Source organism: Protomyctophum bolini (genome assembly GCF_963924005.1).
Source record: "Protomyctophum bolini genome assembly, chromosome: 20".
In the NCBI taxonomy this organism is placed as follows: Eukaryota; Metazoa; Chordata; class Actinopteri; order Myctophiformes; family Myctophidae; genus Protomyctophum; species Protomyctophum bolini.
Window position 1 is genome coordinate 38,541,059 of NC_137881.1, and position 26,121 is coordinate 38,567,179.

General features: G+C 42.3%; 4 protein-coding genes across 4 annotated transcripts in view; 1 reads left to right on the forward strand and 3 right to left on the reverse strand.

Moving 5' to 3' along the window:
- LOC308335367 (E3 ubiquitin-protein ligase rfwd3.S-like) overlaps positions 1–26,121 on the reverse strand; it is a gene marked incomplete at both ends in the record, with an annotated part of 324,422 nt that overhangs the window by 258,317 nt on the left and 39,984 nt on the right. The gene's annotated exons all lie outside the window — the stretch shown is intronic.
- LOC308335867 (histone H2A-like) lies at positions 427–7,233 on the forward strand (the record flags this gene model as incomplete). The annotated part of the gene is made up of 2 exons (XM_080793086.1): positions 427–578; positions 6,864–7,233. 2 exons carry the CDS (start codon positions 427–429, stop codon positions 7,231–7,233), a joined length of 522 nt encoding a protein of 173 aa, XP_080649212.1.
- Positions 8,893–9,303, reverse strand: LOC308335176 (histone H3.2; the record flags this gene model as incomplete). Its single annotated transcript, XM_080792186.1, has 1 exon — positions 8,893–9,303. One exon carries the CDS (start codon positions 9,301–9,303, stop codon positions 8,893–8,895), a length of 411 nt encoding a protein of 136 aa, XP_080648312.1.
- Positions 18,067–18,492, reverse strand: LOC308335422 (histone H3.2; the record flags this gene model as incomplete). Its single annotated transcript, XM_080792449.1, has 1 exon — positions 18,067–18,492. Exon 1 carries the CDS (start codon positions 18,475–18,477, stop codon positions 18,067–18,069), a length of 411 nt encoding a protein of 136 aa, XP_080648575.1. The 5' UTR covers positions 18,478–18,492.

Sequence of the window (26,121 nt, forward strand, 5' to 3'; positions counted from 1 at the left end):
TGGTGGTGTTTGACTTCTAGTATTATGGACATATGGCTGTTGAACTTGAATGTTATTGTTTTTTTTTATCATTTTTGAATTGCTGTGTCTGATAACCTCATGTTGATGTCCAATTGATCTGGACACGGAAATGAAATATTCATTAATTCATTCACACAGGTATAAACTGCCTGGTGCTCACATGATCATCATTATAGTGAAGATAGGTTACTCTTATAAAATAATGTGGTTGGCTCTTAAAAGAGCCTTTTGTGGGTATAAAATGGAGCAGACGGTTTACTTCTTTTTGGGTGCTGCCTTCTTTGCTGCTTTGGGTTTGGCAACCTTCTTGGCTGGAGCCTTCTTGGCTGCTGCGGGCTTCTTAGCCACTTTCTTTATATTTCTTCGAGTGCTTATTATTCTAGAAATAAACCTAACCTACTAAAAATGAGTGGACGAGGAAAAACTGGAGGGAAGGTCAGGCAGAAGGCCAAGACCCGCTCATCCCGTGCCGGGCTCCAGTTCCCCGTAGGTCGTGTTCACAGGCTGCTGCGTAAAGGCAACTATGCCCAGAGAAGCACCATGCTTTGGTGCCATGTGTGACTATCAGCTGGCATGCAACAAAACCCCCGGAGCCACCCACACTCAATACCAACACTTAAAGGTATAAAATGTCCAAGAGGGAGTCCTCACATCAGGATAAGGCAGAATAAGGGCAGAAAATATATATATATATACGTTACAAAGATTATATTTGTCTGGACTGTACAGACTACAGTGCCAAGGTGGGCCAGTTTAGGTGTGTGTGCAATCTCTTCAGATCCATTGTTTTTTTCCTTTTAAGTTCCGTTTTAATATGTTTAAAAACAGTGTTTGCATCAATTACTATGTGGTCCATTGCCATTTTACACCGAGTTGTCCAGATCTTAAAAATTGTCACACAAATACAAACCCAATATATATCATAATCTTCTTTTCTGCAGTTAAAAATACCGTACAAAATGTCTCTGTGGCATGGCACCTTCACACCTAAATCGTGCATCTTGCTCCAGATTGCTTTTGACCTCTTGCAGTCTACGAGTAAGTGCCATATGGTCTCTAGTTCTGCACAGTCTGGCATGGGGCATTCCGTCGTGCTTACAAAGCAGCTCCATTTAACCACTGCTCTAGTTGGAAGTCTACCGTGTGTAGTTAACCACATAACGTCCTGCATCTTCCCAGTGACGAGGCCACTGTTAAAATTATTTACTAGGTTTTTACTTTCTTCAAAGGAGCAGTGTTTAAAAAATACCATACCTCCATAAATCTTATTACTTATTAGATAATATATTATTTTATTTGATTGGGTTCCCCAGTTAATATTTAAATTGCTATGTTTTGTGGTAAAGTCCCCATATGCCAGTTTATAGTATGGCAGTGACAGTCTGCCCCTGCCCCTCTGTTTTCTCCATATGTTTTGTGGTCTCCTACCGCTTTTTAAAGTATTTTATTAAATTTCCACAAAGTTACAAGTCATACATATATCAAAACTTGAAAATCCATACAAAAAAAATATATGCTGCTTGTCAACGTATAAAATCATCACATCAAATTACATACATCATAATACATAATACATCATCAATACATACATCAAAAACATTTAGCTCACAGCCACTTAGGCGCCAGGGAGCGCGAGCGCCACAGTACCATCCGTTGATGCGATGTGTACTATCCGCGACACCCCCTAAAGCCCAAATGCCTGCGCCTGTATGTGCCGCTCTGAGGGTCTCGCCGCCCGCCAACAGATAGCACCATGCTTTGGTGCCATGTGTGACTATCAGCCGACACGCAGCAAGACCCCCAGAGCAACACACTCAGTACAAACATTTAATAAATATATAAAATGTCCAAGAGGGAGTTCTCACATCAGGATAAGTCTGTTCCAGACAGGCTACAGTGCCAAGGTGGGCCAGTTTAGGTGTGTGTGCAATCTCTTCAGATCCATTGTTTTTTTCCTTTTAAGTTCCGTTTTAATATTTTCCACTGCTGGCCTGTTCGCTTTGCCTAAAAAAATGGCAACTAAAAAATACGGGAAGCAGCTTTTTGCTTCTACGGGCCGACGGCATGGAACAAACTCCCACTGTACCTTCAACAGGCAGCCTCTGTAGACATTTTTAAAGCACAGCTCAAGACCCACTTCTACATGCTTGCTTTTAATTGATCTTTTATTTTTTGTCCTCACTATATTGCATTACTGCTTGTTTTTTTTTAAATGTTTATGCCTTGCTTTTCTTATTTTTTTCTCCATTGCTCTGTAAAGCACTTTGAACTGCATGTCATGAAAGGTGCTATACAAATAAAGTTTTATTATTATTATTACCTTACATACAAGTAATGCTTGCCTACAAAATGATTATGAACAGTGTATATGTGTGGAGAGAGACTTTGCTTTCTTTTAAATACCCTTTACATTTTAGAATTATTGTCTGGTACTTTGCTGGGTATTTTATTGTATTTGTATATGTATGCATTGACCTGAGCAAAACAAATTTCCCTTGTGTATAATAAAGACTCTCTGGATTTTGAAGGTGCGTTTTACCATGTGGTAATACATAAATTGGCCTCGCTCTGCGCACAATCGTATTATGAAAGCCTTATCGTCCCGTGTTGAACGCACACACATATGGAATACGACGTTGCTGAATATTTTAGCATTGTGGGAGTGTCCATATGTTAATTATTTTCGCTTTGCGCAATTTGCTATTAAGCCCCTTGACCTGCGCATAACGATTAGACGTGGGTCTAGGCACCTCATAAACGCAAAAAGAATTTAAAGCACTGTTTGATTTTACACTTGAGCGGCTCTGGGACGCTGCTGGAGTGTTGCCAAGTCTGTTTATTATAAGCGGCTTCTTTTTCTGTAAAGTTGCTTGTAAATATTGGTAGTTGTGGTTGCTTTTCTTGTTTCTAAAGGTTTCTCCTAATGTTGTTTAAACCAGTGATCCTCACACAGCACATTCCCATGTCAAGGATCCCCAGATTAATGCATTTGCCCAACTTAAGGACGGCTAATACAAAAATGTAATTAAAATGCAGTGTTGGAAAATAACGAAGTACAATTACTTCGTTACTGTACTTAAGTACACATTTTGAGAATTTGTACTTTTATTTACTATTTTTATTTTTCTGTATTTTAACTTTTACTTCGTTACATTTACAAGTAAAAAATCGTACTTTTAATCCGCTACATTAAAATTGGACACCTTTCGTTACTCGCTACACATTTCCACGCGAAATATGCGCAATCTCCGCATTTTCCACATAAAGTTTATAAAGTCATCGCCTCACTCATTCGTTCACATTCACACAGAAGCATGGTGGTGCGGTGCGTTGAAAAAGCTGGACAAGAAGCGCCCGTCTCTCTCTCTCTCTCTCTCTCTCTCTCTGTCTCTCTCTGGTGCGGTGAATAAATAACAGCGAGCCGCGCTGTGTGTGTGTGTGTGTGTGCGTGTGTGTGTGGGTGTGTGTGTGTGTGTGTGCGTGTGTGTGTGTGTGTGTGTGTGTGTGTGTGCGTGTGTGTGTGTGTGTGTGTGTGTGTGTGTGTGTGTGTGTGTGTGTGTGTGTGTCTGACGTGCGCTGCATCTGCTGGTTATTGCAGTTCTGTTTTCGTCACATTATGTGACGAAAACAGAACTGCAATAACCAGCAGATGCAGCGCATGTGTATGGGACTCACATACACATCTTAATGTCAGGAATGTTACACGACTCACCCATCCAGGTGATTGCAATAATAATCACTGTAGGCCTAGTCTTTACCGTGCATTGCATGTCTGTCGAACGGGATGGTCGTTAAAGTTGATATCGGTTTCAACTTTATCCCCCAATAATGTAATACACATTTACATGCATCTCAATGGGAGACAGTTTGCCCTGCAAAGTGGAGTGGGTGGGGCTTAATTAGTGAAGGGCTAATTATAATGCGTGAATTCACGAAATTATAATGTCTGTTTTGCAAATTGCAATGGCTCTCCCCATTCTCCCCTAAATTACTGTGGACCCCAATCTGAAATATATTTTTGTGTGAGCTTGCTTGCACCCTGAGTTGTTTGTAATGATAATGAGTGGCCAGTTTAGTTTCTAGTGTTTATCCCAACACAAACATATAAATGCCATTGATAATGAATGGCCAGTTTCGAGACGAGTGTTGAAATAAAGCCACTTTTGGACTTCATTTCTTTGTAGGCATTTTGAAAAGCATGTTGTACTTTTTACTTGTACTTTGTAATTTTTACTTTTATACTTAAGTACATTTTTACACCGAGTACTTTTTGTACTTAAGTACATTTAATTTGAGGTACTTTTATACTTTTACTTAAGTAACTTTCTTAATGGGTACTTTGTACTTTTACTTAAGTAATTTTCAAGTAGAGAATCAGTACTTTTACTTAAGTAAAATATTTTTGTACTTTTTCCACCACTGTTAAAATGTTACTTTTGAAAATAGCAGATCTACCAGCTCACAATGAATCACATTCATTCATTAAAACTATGAACTCTGACTGCAGGCGGATATATAATGATCATTATAACAATGTGCAAGAAAATATTTAAAAAGATGGAAGGACTTTATATTTGTGGACAATCAAAATATGTTTTTTATTTTAATGTGGTGTCATTAAAATTAATCTGGATATAGCAGACTCACTATCTAGAAAATAAAAACATGGCACTTCATTTAAAATAGGTTACAGACCCCTGTTATATGCGCTTATTTTGGGATTATTTTTATAGACCTATTTACTTGTTTCTATGAGACATGGCAACAGCCAGCAAAAGACGCATCCATTCTTTTTGAAAGGTTGAGATTAGAAACGACCATAATTATTTCATTTCTCAACCTTAAAAATAAATAAAAACATCTCCATAATCCTTGAGAGGTTTGCTTTCATACGCTGTATCACACTCGATCCAAGTCTTCTTCAATAAAATGCTACGAGCGAAGACCATACCATCACGGGCATACGCACCACGCATTCAACTCATTACTCATTTCAAATATAATATAATTATAATTTAAATTAAAATATAATTTTACTGGTGTTTCTCAATAGAAACAACTTATTTTGAGGCATAAAGGTGACAGCATGCAGTGCAATAGGAATAATTAACCCAAATGTGACAAAGTCATATGTCATGTCTTCTATGGTGCCAGCCTGAAGAAATGTAATAATAACGATCCCCAAAGTGCGCATTCCGTATGTGACATCAGCTGACTGGTAAAGAAAATAGTACGGACATGTTGATTGGGTAACTCTCAAACACGCCTTAAACACTCCCATGACTAATTCAAGGCCGTTTTGCGCACTCCACGGGGTGTCGAAAGCGCTTCTTAACATGCTTAAAATTGCAATATGACATACCTCACGCCCCCAGCTCATATTACTGTAATAGGTAAAACGCACCTTCAAAATCTAGCCCTCTCTCTCTCTGAAAGAAACCGTCTCTGGTCAGGAACCTCCTTCCTTGGGAGGAGCTGTTCAGCCACTAGCACCGATTGGAGGGGAGCTCGTACACACTCAGCCCTCGCTCTCATTCATTGGTGGGGCGCACAGCCGCACATAGACAGTAGCAGTAGAATGTGTGCTGTTGAACGTATAAAGGGTCTCGCGCGCCTCTCCACCGGCATATTTCTTCTATATTCAATTCCAGAAATAAACCTACACCAAAATGAGTGGCCGAGGAAAAACGGGAGGAAAGGCCAGGGCGAAGGCTAAGACCCGCTCAGATTATAATTATTAAGACATACGTCATACGTATTGGCAAAACTGTTATTTTTGGCAACGATATTTCCTCCCAAGGACCAGACACTGAAATATATAAATAAAACATTAGTTAATTTCATATGGGGAACCACTAGGGAAGTCACAAAGAGGGACTTATTATATAAAAGTAGAAATAATGGAGGCCTTGGGGCTGTGGATTTGGGACTTAAATTAAAAATTTCGTTTTGTAAAAATGTAGCAGCTGGTTTTAAAAGGAGGGCTATGTGGATAGGGGAGGCACTGAGTTGGACCAAAAAGAAGGGCCGGGCAAGAAGCTCTTTTCCTTATTTTAAAATCATGTATGGGGATTTGGTATATAATTCTGCACATTTAAATATTGACTGGACTGAGATGAATAGTAAATGTATATATGATAAAATATGTGATGACTTATATGGTGGCATTTTCCCCTACAAGTACCTCAACAATATTCAGAAGCACGTATGCATAAAAAATAATAGTAGTAAAAATATCTCTGAAAAAAAGAGAGACGTCATGTGGCTGGTCTCTGTGAGGAGACTAGCTGTACGAGCTGTCGTAAAATGGAGCTGCTTTGTTAAAACCGTGAAATGCCCAATTTTAAACTGTGGTGCAGATGAAACAATTGAACACTTGCTAGTGGACTGCCAAAGGGCCAGCTTTGTATGGGGGAAAATGCCACAAATTGCTTTTAAAATTAAGATAAACTATAATGCTGTCATGTATGGAGTGTTCGAGGAAAGGATGTCTGCCCTAGAGCAAGATTTTTACTGGACTGTGGTTTGCACTGTAGTAAACAAACTGTGGACAACCAGGTGTGCCATGGTGATTCACCAGGAGGCCATCTCGGGAGAGGTGGTCTTCAAACAGATACAAACGGAGCTAAAAAGACAAAGAACTCTTGACACAAAAAAAAGAAACTGACACCATGGCACCTATTAACATTGTAGAAAAAAAAAAAAAAAAAAAAAAAAAAAAAAAAACACTTGTATTGAAATGCATTGATTTATTTATTTATTAATGTAACTTATGTATATATGTAATTCTGCATGAATTGTAATCCTGAATAATTTCTCAATAAAGTATATATAAAAAAAAGAAAAACGGGAGGAAAGGCCAGGGCGAAGGCTAAGACCCGCTCATCCCGTGCCGGGCTCCAGTTCCCCGTGGGTCGTGTCCACAGGCTGCTGCGTAAAGGCAACTATGGCAAAAGAGTGGGCGCCGGAGCTCCAGTGTACCTCGCTGCGGTGCTCGAGTATCTGACCGCTGAGATCCTGGAGTTGGCTGGAAACGCTGCCCGTGACAACAAGAAGAGTCGTATCATCCCCCGTCACCTCCAGCTGGCCGTCCGCAACGACGAGGAGCTCAACAAACTGCTGGGCGGAGTGACCATCGCTCAGGGCGGTGTGCTGCCCAACATCCAGGCTGTTCTGCTGCCCAAGAAGACCGAGAAAGCCGCTAAGAAATAAATCTGCTACATTCGTTTAACGAAACCCACAAAGCTCTTTTAAGAGCCAACCACTCTTGTGAGGTGACCACCGGAGCTGAAATAAAGGCTCATACATAGTCTGGATTTACGGTGGTGGAGTGACCACCGAACTACAACATGACGTCACGAGCTGCGGTGAATAGCAAAGCACCGCCATCGCTCCAGCCCTTCTCTCTGTTTTTACTCACCACCGCTCAATGTTATTTCAGCTCCGGTGGTCAGCTCACCACCGGAGCGGTGGTCACCTCATCACCGAAAATCCAGACTATGAATGGGCCTTAACGCTGAGCGGCGGTGAGTAAAAACAGAGAGAAGGGCTGGAGCGGTGGCGGTGGTTTGCTCTTCACCGCGGCTCGTGACGTCATGTTGTAGTTCGGTGGTCACCTAACCACCGAAGATCCAGACTATGAATAGGCCTTTATGGTTATGGAGCCTCACACAGCTGGACTCAAGTAAACATTAAGAAATGAATGCAGTGATGTGCAGATCAAACTGTTTTCATTCTCCAGTATTGCATGTGTCAGTTCAACATAAAAGGAGTAAATCTAAGGTTGTGATTCTCTGGGTCAGGATGTATCCCCCCCCCCCCCCCCCTAGCGATGCTGATTAATAGCAGAATAGCAGATCTACAAGATCACACAGAGTCACAGACTTGCAGTATTGTTATTATTTGCGGGGCACAAGCCCCATCTATGTCGAGCTTTTAGTCAAGTCAAGCCAAGTCACCTTTATTTATATAGCACATTTAAAAACAACAGAAGTTGACCCAAAGTGCTTTCCATATAAAAATTACATCATAAAATACAACATTAAAATAAACGTTTAGCAATACTTCATATAAGAAAAATACAATATTAGAACATTTAAAGAGCATGAAACAACAAAAAAGCCTACTGATTACAAAAAGGTTTAAAACATTTACAGGACTAGGAGCTGAAGGCAATTAGTGTGCACGTAAACAGTGTGTCCTAAACACAAACATTTAATGCCATTGACAATGAATGGCCAGTTCTGAGTGTTTGTGTTAACACAAACATTGAAGACGAGGACATACATTGTGATTGGCCAGAATGAGATGATGTATGATGACGTATAAGAGCGCCCCTCAATTCACACGGGTGTGATTTGTTTGCATATTCAGTATTCTAATGTCATTTCACAAATATGTTTCCTTTGCTTGGTGTTCTGTGTAAAGCACATTGAATTGCCTTGTTGAAATAAAATTGGCATTGCCTTTCATAGTAACCCAAAAAAGTGATTACTTACAAATGAATGCTAAACTAATGATTATAATTTCATGTGAATGGGTGTCTGAGATAATAGTAAGGAGCACACACAGGTAGCAGTTTTAATTACTTATTATAGCCTTCACACAATGTAACTCAAATGATACAGTATTTGTATTGTTTTTTTGTGCAATGGCATTGATGAATAAACACTTAGAATTTTAATGTGCACATGAGAGTTAGTCAAATTTTCTCAGCACACATTACCAAATGAATAATTGTCATTTTTGGCTCATTGTTCAGTTAGTTAAAAGTGCATAACTAGTCAATACCAAAGGATAATAGCTCTTTAAATAACACATTTGGTGGCTCTTAAAAGAGCCGTTTTGGGGTTGTGACAGTGACGGATTTGTTTAAGCACGTTCTCCGCGGATACGACGGGCCAGCTGGATGTCTTTGGGCATGATGGTCACCCTCTTGGCGTGGATGGCGCACAAGTTGGTGTCTTCAAACAGACCGACCAGATAAGCCTCTGCGGACTCCTGCAGAGCCATGACGGCGGAGCTCTGGAAGCGCAGGTCGGTCTTGAAGTCCTGGGCGATCTCCCTCACCAGGCGCTGGAAGGGCAGCTTGCGGATCAGCAGCTCGGTGGATTTCTGGTAACGACGGATCTCCCTCAGAGCCACTGTACCGGGACGATAACGGTGAGGCTTCTTCACTCCACCGGTGGCCGGCGCGCTCTTACGAGCTGCCTTGGTGGCTAGCTGCTTCCTGGGCGCTTTGCCCCCGGTGGACTTACGAGCTGTCTGCTTAGTTCTGGCCATTCTGTTGTATAGAGGTCTAGAATAGAATGACTAAGCAGAGCAAACTGCTGATCATATTTCTTCGAGTGCTTCACTGCTTATTATTCTAGAAATAAACCTAACCTACTACAAAATGAGCGGACGAGGAAAAACGGGAGGATAATATACTCATCTGAACTATAAAGCCGCAGGCACCGGTGGTGTCTGCGGTACGGTGGTACCTTTAAACTAATTCCTCTCATATCTGAGATATCTCCAAAAAATAAAAATAAAATAAAATAACGGTGAACAGAAAGCACGACTATAGGGGAAATGCCCCCTGCGGGGGAGGACCCCCGGTCCGAGCCCGGAGACCGGACAGGGCGGCACTGGGCTCGGATTCGCTTTATCGGACATGGAGAGCCTCCGAGCAGAAGCGTGGTCGGACAGTATCTGCTCAGAACGAGGTGGATGGAAGTGAGTGAAATATACTCCTTTATAGCCCTACCAAACAGGAGAGAGTTTGAACTCTCTTTCCACCGTGAAGGTTCCCTGCGGAAATTCAGCACCCTTTTTGCAGACAGATCTGTAGAGGGCGAGTGGAAGGACTTTGAACTTCATTCCTCTGTACCTGTCGACACACTCATTGTCATGATCAAGTTCTGGACGGCAAGGGTAGCAGATTACGACATCGAGCAGTACCTGAGCAGGTACTGCACACTCTTGCGTCCAGTGGAAAAACTCCTGGACGAGTTTGGCTTGTGGTATGGGGTCCGACGCTACAGGGTCAAGCTGCATAAACCAGGCAGTGACGGGCGACCAGTAGACCTCCCTAACTCCATTTCCCTGGGGCCATACAATGGGAAAATCACCTATGCAGGCCAGATACAGAGATGCTATATCTGCCAGTCCAGATTTCACCAGGTGAAGGAATGTGACATTGTGAAGTGCTGGAAATGTGGTATGACTGGCCACAAGGGGAAGGAGTGTACTAGTGCCGGAGTCTGTAGCCTGTGCAATGAAGTGGGGCACACTTTCTTCACCTGCCCACAGTCGTACAGCAACAGAGCAAAGCGGCGGCAGCAGCAAGCTGCGGATACAACCCCGGAGCCCGAAGCAGCAGCAGCAGCAGGAGAGACGCCAACAGACAGCCACGTCAGCCAGCAGACACAGGACATCCCGTCAGCTGACAGCCAGCTGACGTCACCTGACAGCCAACCGACGGCAGCTCCAGCACCACCCGAGGAGAGGCGGAGACCAGAAGAGGAGACTCCGCCCGCGGACAGCAGCCAGCAGATTTCAGTTCCAGCAGCACCCGAGGAGAGGAAGAGACCAGCGGACAAAGAACCGGCACCTGAAAGGCAGCAACAGCGCACGAAGGCCACCACCAGCGGGCAGAAAAAGCCAGCGAGCAAGCCCTCAGCAACGCCGAGGAAAAAGCCACCGAGCGCAGCCCCAGCGGAGGAAGCATCGACATCGCAGACGGACGCAGCGGCTGCTGTGCCAACAACATCAGCTCCAGTGCAGCTTCCCCCTGCCGACGCGCAGTCATCAGATCAGGACATGGAGAGTGCTACGCAGGTCAGTCTTCCCAGCTATCAAGTGCCGAATTATGCAGACACAGAGGACAGAATAAGTGACATTTTGCGGGATTTAGAGACTAACGAAGGTCAAACAGCTCTCGAAGATGCGATTGACATTTTGTGCGGATCACAGTCCGAGGAGCGGGGTCCTGTATCCACCTTATTGGTGTCCACAGAGAACTTCCCTCCCTTACAAGGCAAGAGAGACAGACAGTCTCCTGAATTACATAAGAATGGGAAAAAACCCAAAAGCCAGGGATTGAAAAAGCCCTTTAAAACCTGATGATGAAATATGTAGGCCCACTACTCGCCATAATGATGTTTAATATTGCCACAATCAATGTAAGGGGAATACAGCAAGAAAGTACTAGACAGGAGAAACTTAATATAATTAAAAATATTAGAGCTGATATTATTTTTGCACAAGAATTGCGGCTAAAAACACTGGCTGATGTAAATACTGTTAGAGAGTACTGGTCCCACGGGTGGTCGGAATTTTCAATTGGTGCTGACCACGTCGATGGAGTCGGTATTTTATTTAACACAAAAAATGTAACAATTCAAAGGAAACGAGAAATAATACCAGGCCGACTTCTGGTCTTAGACTGTATAGTACGGAAACAGAAAATGCGGCTTATTAATGTATATACAACCCCGCAGCGATGCGAAAAGATATGTCTTTTTAATAAGTTGAGAGAAGTTTTGTGTGGAGGGCAGTGTATAATTCTGGCCGGTGATTTTAACACTATAACAGATCTTAAAGATAGAATATCAACAACCGGTAGTAACACAGGCCTATATGATAGAGCGAGTAAAGTTTTGAAGGAAACCTGCGAAAGTCTAGAAATGAGAGATACTTTTAGGGTGCTGCACCCAGATGCAACTGGCTATACACGTTTTGACACAAGGGTCAAGACGCGTATAGACAGAATTTATGTGTCAAAAGACATTAATGTGAACACATATAAAACTGAGGCTTGGGTTAATTCCGACCACCTGGCAGTGAGAGCTACTATTAGCTTTCACGCCAGACCCAGAGTAAACAACTGGAAACTAAACATCAATTGCTTAAAAAATCTAGAGTTAATACAGAGTGTTAAAAATGAGATAAGTAGAGTGAAGGATTTAAGAGTTCTTACTGAATCAAATGTCGAATTATGGGAAGAGATGAAGAGATGCGTAAAAAGGCAACTCATTTTAAAATGTAAATATTTAAATATGGAACGGAATAAAGAGTATAATAAACTAATGCAACTATATGTTGAACTCAAATGTAAAAGTAGCCCACTATCAGAACATGATGAAAATAAATTAGACGACATTACTAGCACTTTGAAGATTTTTAATAATGATTATTTTAATGCAGCTAAAGTACAAGCAGGCTTCGATATGGACGAACCATGCAGCAAACATACGAAAAGTTATAGAGAAATATAAAGAGAGACAGGAGTTTAACTGTATAAATGCACTGACAAATAAACATGGTCAAATTGTAAATGATGATAATGGAATAATGGAATTGATTGTGGAACATTTTAAGGAAATGTATTGTGGTGATGGTACTTTGTTGGATGCAGAGGCCTTTTTATCAGAGGTGAAAAAAATAGATGGAGTGCACTTTGACACACTCCTGGGTGATTTCACAAGCGAGGAAGTAAAAAAAGCAATTTCTTTGTTAAACCGAGGGAAGTCTCCCGGCCCGGATGGCCTACCCTCCGAATTTTATCAGGTCTTTGCTAACGAGCTTGCTGATATTTTGGCCTCTGCATTTAATGACGGGTGTTTTAAGAAGTCAATGCATGACGGGTTTTATCAGGGTACCATCTCGATGATCTTTAAAAAAGGGGATGAAAAAGATATAAATAATTGGAGACAGATCACACTAACTAATATAGAATATAAGATACTCGCCAAAATCATAATGATAAGACTAAATACAGTATTAAACGAAATAATTGAAAAAGAACAGACATGCGCCATTAAAGGACGTATGATGTGGGACAATTTAAATAGGATCAGAGAGATGATAAACTCACGTCATGAGCCTGGCTTTTTTATTGTTGGCTTTGACCAAAAGAGAGCTTTTGATTTTGTAAATAGAGAATATTTATGGGGTGTTTTAGATAAATATGGGTTTCCACAGGTATTTATAAAAATGGTTAAAATGTTGTATGCAAAATCTCAGGTGGCGGTAAAAGTAAATGGAAGGACGTCTAATTACATTGACATAAAGAAAGGGGTGAAACAGGGCTGTCCGCTGAGCGCAGCGCTCTACGTTCTGGCCATCAGCCCATTACTAAATAAAATAAAAAATGATAACCGAATACAAGGAGTTCGGATTAATAGAACGGTAGCCAAGGTGTCCGCATACGCGGACGATGTAACTGCCTTTATAAAATCGCAGAGAGAACTGGATTATGTCAGAGAACACTTCCACCTCTATGAGCAGGTCGCGGGGGCCAAGCTAAATGAGACCAAAACGGAATGTATTTGGATAGGAGAGGATCGGAGGCCGGCCCTGCTCATGGAGGTGAAAGAGGAAATGAAAATACTTGGCATTTTCTTTGCTAATAGGGACTGTGCAAAAAATAATTGGGACAGAAAAGAAATGGAAATACATGCCGAAGTTGAAAAATGGAAAGTTAGGGACACTACTTATAAATCGAGAATAGAGATTGTAAAAACATTTATTTTGTCAAAGTTATTGTTCCTGGCCACCATTTTTCCGCCACCTGAGAAATGCATAACAAGAATTAATAGGATGTGTGTACGCTTGATTTGGGGAAACAACCGGGAGGTTGCCAAAAGGTTTTTTATGTTTAAAAGTGTCAAAGAGGGAGGCCTTGGCGCAATGGACGTCAGCAGCAAAATAATGATTGCATTCTGTAAAAATGTGGCTAGGGGCATTCTGTGTGGAGCAGCTTGGGTAGGAGACCACAAAACATGGAGAAAACAGAGGGGCAGGGGCAGACTGTCACTGCCATACTATAAACTGGCATATGGGGACTTTACCACAAAACATAGCAATTTAAATATTAACTGGGGAACCCAATCAAATAAAATAATATATAATCTAATAAGTAATAAGATATATGGAGGTATGGTACTTTTTAAACACTGCTCCTTTGAAGAAAGTAAAAACCTAGTAAATAATTTTAACAGTGGCCTAGTCACTGGGAAGATGCAGGACGTTATGTGGTTAACTGCACACGGTAGACTTCCGACCAGAGCAGTGGTTAAATGGAGCTGCTTTGTAACCACAACGGAATGCCCCATGCCAGACTGTGCAGAACTAGAGACAATATGGCACTTACTCGTAGACTGCAAGAGATCAAAAGCAATCTGGAGCAAGATGTACGATTTAGGTGTGAAGGTGCCATGCCACAGAGACATTTTGTACGGTATCTTTAACTGCAGAAAAGAAGATTATGATATATTTTGGGATTGTATTTGTGTGACAATTTTTAGGATCTGGACAACTCGGAGTAGAATGTCAATAGACCATGTAGTAATTGATGCTAACACTGTGTTTAAACATATTAAAACGGAACTTAAAAGGAAAAAAACAATGGATCTTAAGAGATTGCACACGCACCTAAACTGGTCCACCTTGGCACTGTAGCCTGTCTGGAACAGTCCAGACAATATAATCTTAGTAATATGTATATATATCTTTTCTGCCTTATCCTGATGCGAGGACTCCCTCTTTGGACATTTTATATATTTATTATTGTTTGTACTGAGTGTGTTGCTCTGGGGGTCTTGTTGCACGCCGGCGGATAGTCACACATGGCACCAAAGCATGGTGCTATCTGCTGGCGGGCGGCGAGGCCCTCAGAGCGGCACATACAGACGCAGGCGCTTGGGCTTTAGGGGGCGACGCGGAGAGTACACATCGCATCAACGGATGGTACTGTGGCGCTCGCGCCCCCTGACGCCTAAGTGGCTGTGAACTAAATGTTTTTGATGTATGTATTGATGATGTTTTATGTATTATGATGTATGTAATTTGATGTGATGATTTTATACATTGACAAGCAGCATATATGTTTGTATGGATTTTCAAGTTTCGATATATGTATGACTTGTAACTGTGTGGAAATTTAATAAAATACTTTAAAAAGCAAACTGCTGATTTTATTAGCGCCACGGAGACGCCGTCGTCCTATGATTGGTCAGTGTTCTGAAACCTCCTTGTTTGGGGAGGTACCATGCATCACTGGCACCGATTGGAGGGGAGCTCTTACACACGTCAATCTGACTGGGACTGCTGTAATATAGCTAATAAATACTATGGAATACCAGGGGCCTATTTCACGAATCTTGGATTAACTAATCCAGGATATAGGCCAAAGCGAGGCTTTTTAAATCCTGATCTTTACAGCCTGGTTTATTCCGTTCCACTAAAGCCAAGCGAGGCTCAGAATTGGCGGATTTGGCGAGCCGGGCTCAGCAAGCCTCGCTTACAAGCGCGTGCACGCATTCCTTGAAAAGCCATGATGCCGATCATAGATTTCTTGAGCGAGACCAATCATGAGCGAGGCGAGCAAATCTGCAGGGAGAGCTGCGGCTTTCACCGATGAGGAGCAAGAAAATCTTATGATATACTACGAGGAAGCCAAGGAAATAATTAAAAAAAGGGAAATACAAGCGCCATTAACAAGGCGAGGGAGAGAGCGTGGCAAAATATTGCCGACAGATTGAACGCATAAATTGTAAAGCATATTATATAGTCGAAGTCCATAAATATATTATTCAGTGAACCTATAGCCCCGAGTTGTGGAGGGTGAGCTATAGTTCCAAACGAGCTTAAACTTTAAGGGCACTTTCTCGAAATAGCGCACTGAGCTCATTTGTGCAATGCAAACGCCAAACTAATAGGCGAGTGCGCTCCGGATTCGGTATGGTATGGAATTATATCCTACTAATCTACATGTATTGTGCGCCATGAAATGTTACATTACATTAAGTCTGTCTGTCTGTCTATCTGTCTGCATGCACTGTAGTGTCACGATTGCATGGCATGATGGCAATACCGATTTTTCAGAATGTATTATTCCATCATAATTTGAGCCTATAAATGTCTCAAATTTGAAAGCACTATATTTCTAAAACTATGAAACATTTTAAAGATTCCTTTTCAGGCACACATGTCCACCGTAGGATGAACCTAAATAGGTTTGAATGGGGTTTCTAGGTGTAAGTATGTAGGACTATGGGTGAAACGTTATAATGGTAATATGTTGTAAAACAACGAGTAATGGTAATATTTAGTGGTTTTCACTTTTACAAAAAATAAATAAATAAAAAAATCTTCTTAACCGTGCACTTGCACGACAGTTGTATATATGTAATTCTGCATGAATTGTAATCCTGAATAATTTCTCAATAAAGTATATATAAAAAAAAGAAAAACGGGAGGAAAGGCCAGGGCGAAGGCTAAGACCCGCTCATCCCGTGCCGGGCTCCAGTTCCCCGTGGGTCGTGTCCACAGGCTGCTGCGTAAAGGCAACTATGGCAAAAGAGTGGGCGCCGGAGCTCCAGTGTACCTCGCTGCGGTGCTCGAGTATCTGACCGCTGAGATCCTGGAGTTGGCTGGAAACGCTGCCCGTGACAACAAGAAGAGTCGTATCATCCCCCGTCACCTCCAGCTGGCCGTCCGCAACGACGAGGAGCTCAACAAACTGCTGGGCGGAGTGACCATCGCTCAGGGCGGTGTGCTGCCCAACATCCAGGCTGTTCTGCTGCCCAAGAAGACCGAGAAAGCCGCTAAGAAATAAATCTGCTACATTCGTTTAACGAAACCCACAAAGCTCTTTTAAGAGCCAACCACTCTTGTGAGGTGACCACCGGAGCTGAAATAACGCTGAGCGGCGGTGAGTAAAAACAGAGAGAAGGGCTGGAGCGGTGGCGGTGGTTTGCTCTTCACCGCGGCTCGTGGCGTCATGTTGTAGTTCGGTGGTCACCTAACCACCGAAGATCCAGACTATGAATAGGCCTTTATGGTTATGGAGCCTCACACAGCTGGACTCAAGTAAACATTAAGAAATGAATGCAGTGATGTGCAGATCAAACTGTTTTCATTCTCCAGTATTGCATGTGTCAGTTCAACATAAAAGGAGTAAATCTAAGGTTGTGATTCTCTGGGTCAGGATGTATCCCCCCCCCCCCCCCCCCTAGCGATGCTGATTAATAGCAGAATAGCAGATCTACAAGATCACACAGAGTCACAGACTTGCAGTATTGTTATTATTTGCGGGGCACAAGCCCCATCTATGTCGAGCTTTTAGTCAAGTCAAGCCAAGTCACCTTTATTTATATAGCACATTTAAAAACAACAGAAGTTGACCCAAAGTGCTTTCCATATAAAAATTACATCATAAAATACAACATTAAAATAAACGTTTAGCAATACTTCATATAAGAAAAATACAATATTAGAACATTTAAAGAGCATGAAACAACAAAAAAGCCTACTGATTACAAAAAGGTTTAAAACATTTACAGGACTAGGAGCTGAAGGCAATTAGTGTGCACGTAAACAGTGTGTCCTAAACACAAACATTTAATGCCATTGACAATGAATGGCCAGTTCTGAGTGTTTGTGTTAACACAAACATTGAAGACGAGGACATACATTGTGATTGGCCAGAATGAGATGATGTATGATGACGTATAAGAGCGCCCCTCAATTCACACGGGTGTGATTTGTTTGCATATTCAGTATTCTAATGTCATTTCACAAATATGTTTCCTTTGCTTGGTGTTCTGTGTAAAGCACATTGAATTGCCTTGTTGAAATAAAATTGGCATTGCCTTTCATAGTAACCCAAAAAAGTGATTACTTACAAATGAATGCTAAACTAATGATTATAATTTCATGTGAATGGGTGTCTGAGATAATAGTAAGGAGCACACACAGGTAGCAGTTTTAATTACTTATTATAGCCTTCACACAATGTAACTCAAATGATACAGTATTTGTATTGTTTTTTTGTGCAATGGCATTGATGAATAAACACTTAGAATTTTAATGTGCACATGAGAGTTAGTCAAATTTTCTCAGCACACATTACCAAATGAATAATTGTCATTTTTGGCTCATTGTTCAGTTAGTTAAAAGTGCATAACTAGTCAATACCAAAGGATAATAGCTCTTTAAATAACACATTTGGTGGCTCTTAAAAGAGCCGTTTTGGGGTTGTGACAGTGACGGATTTGTTTAAGCACGTTCTCCGCGGATACGACGGGCCAGCTGGATGTCTTTGGGCATGATGGTCACCCTCTTGGCGTGGATGGCGCACAAGTTGGTGTCTTCAAACAGACCGACCAGATAAGCCTCTGCGGACTCCTGCAGAGCCATGACGGCGGAGCTCTGGAAGCGCAGGTCGGTCTTGAAGTCCTGGGCGATCTCCCTCACCAGGCGCTGGAAGGGCAGCTTGCGGATCAGCAGCTCGGTGGATTTCTGGTAACGACGGATCTCCCTCAGAGCCACTGTACCGGGACGATAACGGTGAGGCTTCTTCACTCCACCGGTGGCCGGCGCGCTCTTACGAGCTGCCTTGGTGGCTAGCTGCTTCCTGGGCGCTTTGCCCCCGGTGGACTTACGAGCTGTCTGCTTAGTTCTGGCCATTCTGTTGTATAGAGGTCTAGAATAGAATGACTAAGCAGAGCAAACTGCTGATCATATTTCTTCGAGTGCTTCACTGCTTATTATTCTAGAAATAAACCTAACCTACTACAAAATGAGCGGACGAGGAAAAACGGGAGGATAATATACTCATCTGAACTATAAAGCCGCAGGCACCGGTGGTGTCTGCGGTACGGTGGTACCTTTAAACTAATTCCTCTCATATCTGAGATATCTCCAAAAAATAAAAATAAAATAAAATAACGGTGAACAGAAAGCACGACTATAGGGGAAATGCCCCCTGCGGGGGAGGACCCCCGGTCCGAGCCCGGAGACCGGACAGGGCGGCACTGGGCTCGGATTCGCTTTATCGGACATGGAGAGCCTCCGAGCAGAAGCGTGGTCGGACAGTATCTGCTCAGAACGAGGTGGATGGAAGTGAGTGAAATATACTCCTTTATAGCCCTACCAAACAGGAGAGAGTTTGAACTCTCTTTCCACCGTGAAGGTTCCCTGCGGAAATTCAGCACCCTTTTTGCAGACAGATCTGTAGAGGGCGAGTGGAAGGACTTTGAACTTCATTCCTCTGTACCTGTCGACACACTCATTGTCATGATCAAGTTCTGGACGGCAAGGGTAGCAGATTACGACATCGAGCAGTACCTGAGCAGGTACTGCACACTCTTGCGTCCAGTGGAAAAACTCCTGGACGAGTTTGGCTTGTGGTATGGGGTCCGACGCTACAGGGTCAAGCTGCATAAACCAGGCAGTGACGGGCGACCAGTAGACCTCCCTAACTCCATTTCCCTGGGGCCATACAATGGGAAAATCACCTATGCAGGCCAGATACAGAGATGCTATATCTGCCAGTCCAGATTTCACCAGGTGAAGGAATGTGACATTGTGAAGTGCTGGAAATGTGGTATGACTGGCCACAAGGGGAAGGAGTGTACTAGTGCCGGAGTCTGTAGCCTGTGCAATGAAGTGGGGCACACTTTCTTCACCTGCCCACAGTCGTACAGCAACAGAGCAAAGCGGCGGCAGCAGCAAGCTGCGGATACAACCCCGGAGCCCGAAGCAGCAGCAGCAGCAGGAGAGACGCCAACAGACAGCCACGTCAGCCAGCAGACACAGGACATCCCGTCAGCTGACAGCCAGCTGACGTCACCTGACAGCCAACCGACGGCAGCTCCAGCACCACCCGAGGAGAGGCGGAGACCAGAAGAGGAGACTCCGCCCGCGGACAGCAGCCAGCAGATTTCAGTTCCAGCAGCACCCGAGGAGAGGAAGAGACCAGCGGACAAAGAACCGGCACCTGAAAGGCAGCAACAGCGCACGAAGGCCACCACCAGCGGGCAGAAAAAGCCAGCGAGCAAGCCCTCAGCAACGCCGAGGAAAAAGCCACCGAGCGCAGCCCCAGCGGAGGAAGCATCGACATCGCAGACGGACGCAGCGGCTGCTGTGCCAACAACATCAGCTCCAGTGCAGCTTCCCCCTGCCGACGCGCAGTCATCAGATCAGGACATGGAGAGTGCTACGCAGGTCAGTCTTCCCAGCTATCAAGTGCCGAATTATGCAGACACAGAGGACAGAATAAGTGACATTTTGCGGGATTTAGAGACTAACGAAGGTCAAACAGCTCTCGAAGATGCGATTGACATTTTGTGCGGATCACAGTCCGAGGAGCGGGGTCCTGTATCCACCTTATTGGTGTCCACAGAGAACTTCCCTCCCTTACAAGGCAAGAGAGACAGACAGTCTCCTGAATTACATAAGAATGGGAAAAAACCCAAAAGCCAGGGATTGAAAAAGCCCTTTAAAACCTGATGATGAAATATGTAGGCCCACTACTCGCCATAATGATGTTTAATATTGCCACAATCAATGTAAGGGGAATACAGCAAGAAAGTACTAGACAGGAGAAACTTAATATAATTAAAAATATTAGAGCTGATATTATTTTTGCACAAGAATTGCGGCTAAAAACACTGGCTGATGTAAATACTGTTAGAGAGTACTGGTCCCACGGGTGGTCGGAATTTTCAATTGGTGCTGACCACGTCGATGGAGTCGGTATTTTATTTAACACAAAAAATGTAACAATTCAAAGGAAACGAGAAATAATACCAGGCCGACTTCTGGTCTTAGACTGTATAGTACGGAAACAGAAAATGCGGCTTATTAATGTATATACAACCCCGCAGCGATGCGAAAAGATATGTCTTTTTAATAAGTTGAGAGAAGTTTTGTGTGGAGGGCAGTGTATAATTCTGGCCGGTGATTTTAACACTATAACAGATCTTAAAGATAGAATATCAACAACCGGTAGTAACACAGGCCTATATGATAGAGCGAGTAAAGTTTTGAAGGAAACCTGCGAAAGTCTAGAAATGAGAGATACTTTTAGGGTGCTGCACCCAGATGCAACTGGCTATACACGTTTTGACACAAGGGTCAAGACGCGTATAGACAGAATTTATGTGTCAAAAGACATTAATGTGAACACATATAAAACTGAGGCTTGGGTTAATTCCGACCACCTGGCAGTGAGAGCTACTATTAGCTTTCACGCCAGACCCAGAGTAAACAACTGGAAACTAAACATCAATTGCTTAAAAAATCTAGAGTTAATACAGAGTGTTAAAAATGAGATAAGTAGAGTGAAGGATTTAAGAGTTCTTACTGAATCAAATGTCGAATTATGGGAAGAGATGAAGAGATGCGTAAAAAGGCAACTCATTTTAAAATGTAAATATTTAAATATGGAACGGAATAAAGAGTATAATAAACTAATGCAACTATATGTTGAACTCAAATGTAAAAGTAGCCCACTATCAGAACATGATGAAAATAAATTAGACGACATTACTAGCACTTTGAAGATTTTTAATAATGATTATTTTAATGCAGCTAAAGTACAAGCAGGCTTCGATATGGACGAACCATGCAGCAAACATACGAAAAGTTATAGAGAAATATAAAGAGAGACAGGAGTTTAACTGTATAAATGCACTGACAAATAAACATGGTCAAATTGTAAATGATGATAATGGAATAATGGAATTGATTGTGGAACATTTTAAGGAAATGTATTGTGGTGATGGTACTTTGTTGGATGCAGAGGCCTTTTTATCAGAGGTGAAAAAAATAGATGGAGTGCACTTTGACACACTCCTGGGTGATTTCACAAGCGAGGAAGTAAAAAAAGCAATTTCTTTGTTAAACCGAGGGAAGTCTCCCGGCCCGGATGGCCTACCCTCCGAATTTTATCAGGTCTTTGCTAACGAGCTTGCTGATATTTTGGCCTCTGCATTTAATGACGGGTGTTTTAAGAAGTCAATGCATGACGGGTTTTATCAGGGTACCATCTCGATGATCTTTAAAAAAGGGGATGAAAAAGATATAAATAATTGGAGACAGATCACACTAACTAATATAGAATATAAGATACTCGCCAAAATCATAATGATAAGACTAAATACAGTATTAAACGAAATAATTGAAAAAGAACAGACATGCGCCATTAAAGGACGTATGATGTGGGACAATTTAAATAGGATCAGAGAGATGATAAACTCACGTCATGAGCCTGGCTTTTTTATTGTTGGCTTTGACCAAAAGAGAGCTTTTGATTTTGTAAATAGAGAATATTTATGGGGTGTTTTAGATAAATATGGGTTTCCACAGGTATTTATAAAAATGGTTAAAATGTTGTATGCAAAATCTCAGGTGGCGGTAAAAGTAAATGGAAGGACGTCTAATTACATTGACATAAAGAAAGGGGTGAAACAGGGCTGTCCGCTGAGCGCAGCGCTCTACGTTCTGGCCATCAGCCCATTACTAAATAAAATAAAAAATGATAACCGAATACAAGGAGTTCGGATTAATAGAACGGTAGCCAAGGTGTCCGCATACGCGGACGATGTAACTGCCTTTATAAAATCGCAGAGAGAACTGGATTATGTCAGAGAACACTTCCACCTCTATGAGCAGGTCGCGGGGGCCAAGCTAAATGAGACCAAAACGGAATGTATTTGGATAGGAGAGGATCGGAGGCCGGTGTGGGTACAAGATCTCTGTGGCTGCAGGATGTCTGTGGGGTCCTTCGCGCATGAGACCCACGTCATCACGTATCACGTACGCTCAAAACAGCATCACGTATCAGTCAGACGCTCTTGAACAGATGTCGTTGGTTAGCCAAACAGAGCTAACCTGTTAGCTCTGCCTTGTCTATCTTCTATTTAGCATAATCGTTTCAGGAATTTAACACCACAATGCAACGTTTGGTACTCCGATATCATGTATTATTAGTCAGTTAAATTAACAATGATTGTACAATATAAATTGTGGTCTCAGAGATATAAATGCCATTAAATGGGGCTCCGTAGCCTGTTGCATGTCAAACTGGCGGTGCTTCTTTGAAATTAAACTGGTTGAGAATCACTGCTACAACTGTAAAAATCTTCTCTTATGGGGGTCCCTGCAATATATTTTAAAAATGGGGGTCCGCATGAATGATAAGATCAATGTGGGGGTACTTGGCATGAAAAAGTTTGGGAATCACTGGTCTTGAGAACCTATTGAATATATTTTCCCATAAATTGGTTATTGCTGGACACTGCCAGAAACTGGCTTTCTAAACATAATTGAGCTATAGATAGTCAGTCAGTCTGGTCAAGCTGGTCAGATAGACCTATTTGTTACAGCAGATCTGCTAGCTCACAATGTTGTGATCTTGTAGATCTGCTCATTTCATATAGGCAATGTATGTAGAGTAAAAGGTTAATAATTAGATGTCATACTGTGCAGATTGTAGATTGTACTGCTGATTGGACTGTAGGCCTATTCACATGCAAGTAACTTTAGGCAAAAGTGTCACAAAGCAACAAAAAAAGCACTGGTGGTAGTACTATATGAGTGATTTGTAGATTTAGAGATGAATTATGGATCTGTCTGTCTGTCTGTCTGCCTGCCTGCCTGGGTGTCTGTCTGTCTGTCTGTCTGCCTGTCTGTCTGTCTGTCTGTCTGTCCGTCTGCCTGCCTGTCTGTCTGTCTGTCTGTCTGTCTGTCTGTCTGCCTGCCTGCCTGGGTGTCTGTCTGTCTGTCTGTCTGTCTGTCTGCCTGCCTGCCTGCCTGCCTGCCTGCCTGCCTGCCTGCCTGTCTGTCTGTCTGTCTGTCTGTCTGTCTGTCTGAAAGTGCCACTACACTCTCCAGTTGGAGGGTCAGCAGTGATTGGCCAAGTGACTCCTCCTCCAGGCTTTCAGCTATAGACAAACCACAGAGTGACGCCCCGGGCGCATTACACTTATTACACTACACTATTACACGTATTACACTATGCTATTACACTACTACACTTATTACACTGTGCTATTACACTTATCATAGTTCATAGTATCATTACACATGTCATATGCACACCGGTTCAGGTGGTGCATTCACACCCTACTCTTCCCCAGCTAAGCCCGGCCTATTCTCAGCCATTTCTGCCACTCAACCAGCTCAGTCCTCCTCCTGCTGCACCTCCAGTCCTGGTGCCTCCTGCTGCACCTCAAATATGTATTTGAATTTCTGTTGAAAAGAATTGCCTAATGTATTCTGTCGCACGCAAAAATAACAGACCTTCAAACTCACAATGCATATCAAATGGAGGTGTTGTGAGCTTGTAGGTTGGCTATTGTCGTCATGCGCCGCTGTGGTGTGACAAAGTATGAATGAGGCATAACACATCATCAATAAAAAAGAAGGTTTTCACTATGTTGTGGCACATTGTAGCACACTTTCTGCTTCTTTTATTTAATCGTTCATTTATGTTGGTACCTCCCAGGTGGGTGGATGCTGCTATGACATGTGTAATGATACTATGAACTATGATAAGTGTAATAGCACAGTGTAATAAGTGTAGTAGTGTAATAGCATAGTGTAATAAGTGTAGTAGTGTAATTGCATAGTGTAATAAGTGTAGTAGTGTAATAAGTGTAGTGTAATAGCATAGTGTAATAAGTGTAGTAGTGTAATAGCGTAGTGTAATAAGTGTGGTGGTGTAATAGCATAGTGTAATACGTGTAATAGTGTAGTGTAATAAGTGTACGGACGGACAGACAGACAGACAGACAGACAGACAGACAGACACATAATTCATCTCTAAATCTACAAATCACTCATATAGTACTACCACCAGTGCTTTTTTTTGTTGCTTTGTGACACTTTTGCCTAAAGTTACTTGCATGTGAATAGGCCTACAGTCCAATCAGCAGTACAATCTACAATCTGCACAGTATGACATCTAATTATTAACCTTTTACCCTACATACATTGCCTATATGAAATGAGCAGATCTACAAGATCACAACATTGTGAGCTAGCAGATCTGCTGTAACAAATAGGTCTATCTGACCAGCTTGACCAGACTGACTGACTATCTATAGCTCAATTATGTTTAGAAAGCCAGTTTCTGGCAGTGTCCAGCAATAACCAATTTATGGGAAAATATATTCAATAGGTTCTCAAGACCAGTGATTCCCAAACTTTTTCATGCCAAGTACCCCCACATTGATCTTATCATTCATGCGGACCCCCATTTTTAAAATATATTGCAGGGACCCCCATAAGAGAAGATTTTTACAGTTGTAGCAGTGATTCTCAACCAGTTTAATTTCAAAGAAGCACCGCCAGTTTGACATGCAACAGGCTACGGAGCCCCATTTAATGGCATTTATATCTCTGAGACCACAATTTATATTGTAAAATCATTGTTAATTTAACTGACTAATAATACATGATATCGGAGTACCAAACGTTGCATTGTGGTGTTAAATTCCTGAAACGATTATGCTAAATAGAAGATAGACAAGGCAGAGCTAACAGGTTAGCTCTGTTTGGCTAACCAACGACATCTGTTCAAGAGCGTCTGACTGATACGTGATGCTGTTTTGAGCGTACGTGATACGTGATGACGTGGGTCTCATGCGCGAAGGACCCCACAGACATCTTGCAGCCACAGAGATCTTGTACCCACACCGGCCCTGCTCATGGAGGTGAAAGAGGAAATGAAAATACTTGGCATTTTCTTTGCTAATAGGGACTGTGCAAAAAATAATTGGGACAGAAAATAAATGGAAATACATGCCGAAGTTGAAAAATGGAAAGTTAGGGACACTACTTATAAATCGAGAATAGAGATTGTAAAAACATTTATTTTGTCAAAGTTATTGTTCCTGGCCACCATTTTTCCGCCACCTGAGAAATGCATAACAAGAATTAATAGGATGTGTGTACGCTTGATTTGGGGAAACAACCGGGAGGTTGCCAAAAGGTTTTTTATGTTTAAAAGTGTCAAAGAGGGAGGCCTTGGCGCAATGGACGTCAGCAGCAAAATAATGATTGCATTCTGTAAAAATGTGGCTAGGGGCATTCTGTGTGGAGCAGCTTGGGTAGGAGACCACAAAACATGGAGAAAACAGAGGGGCAGGGGCAGACTGTCACTGCCATACTATAAACTGGCATATGGGGACTTTACCACAAAACATAGCAATTTAAATATTAACTGGGGAACCCAATCAAATAAAATAATATATAATCTAATAAGTAATAAGATATATGGAGGTATGGTACTTTTTAAACACTGCTCCTTTGAAGAAAGTAAAA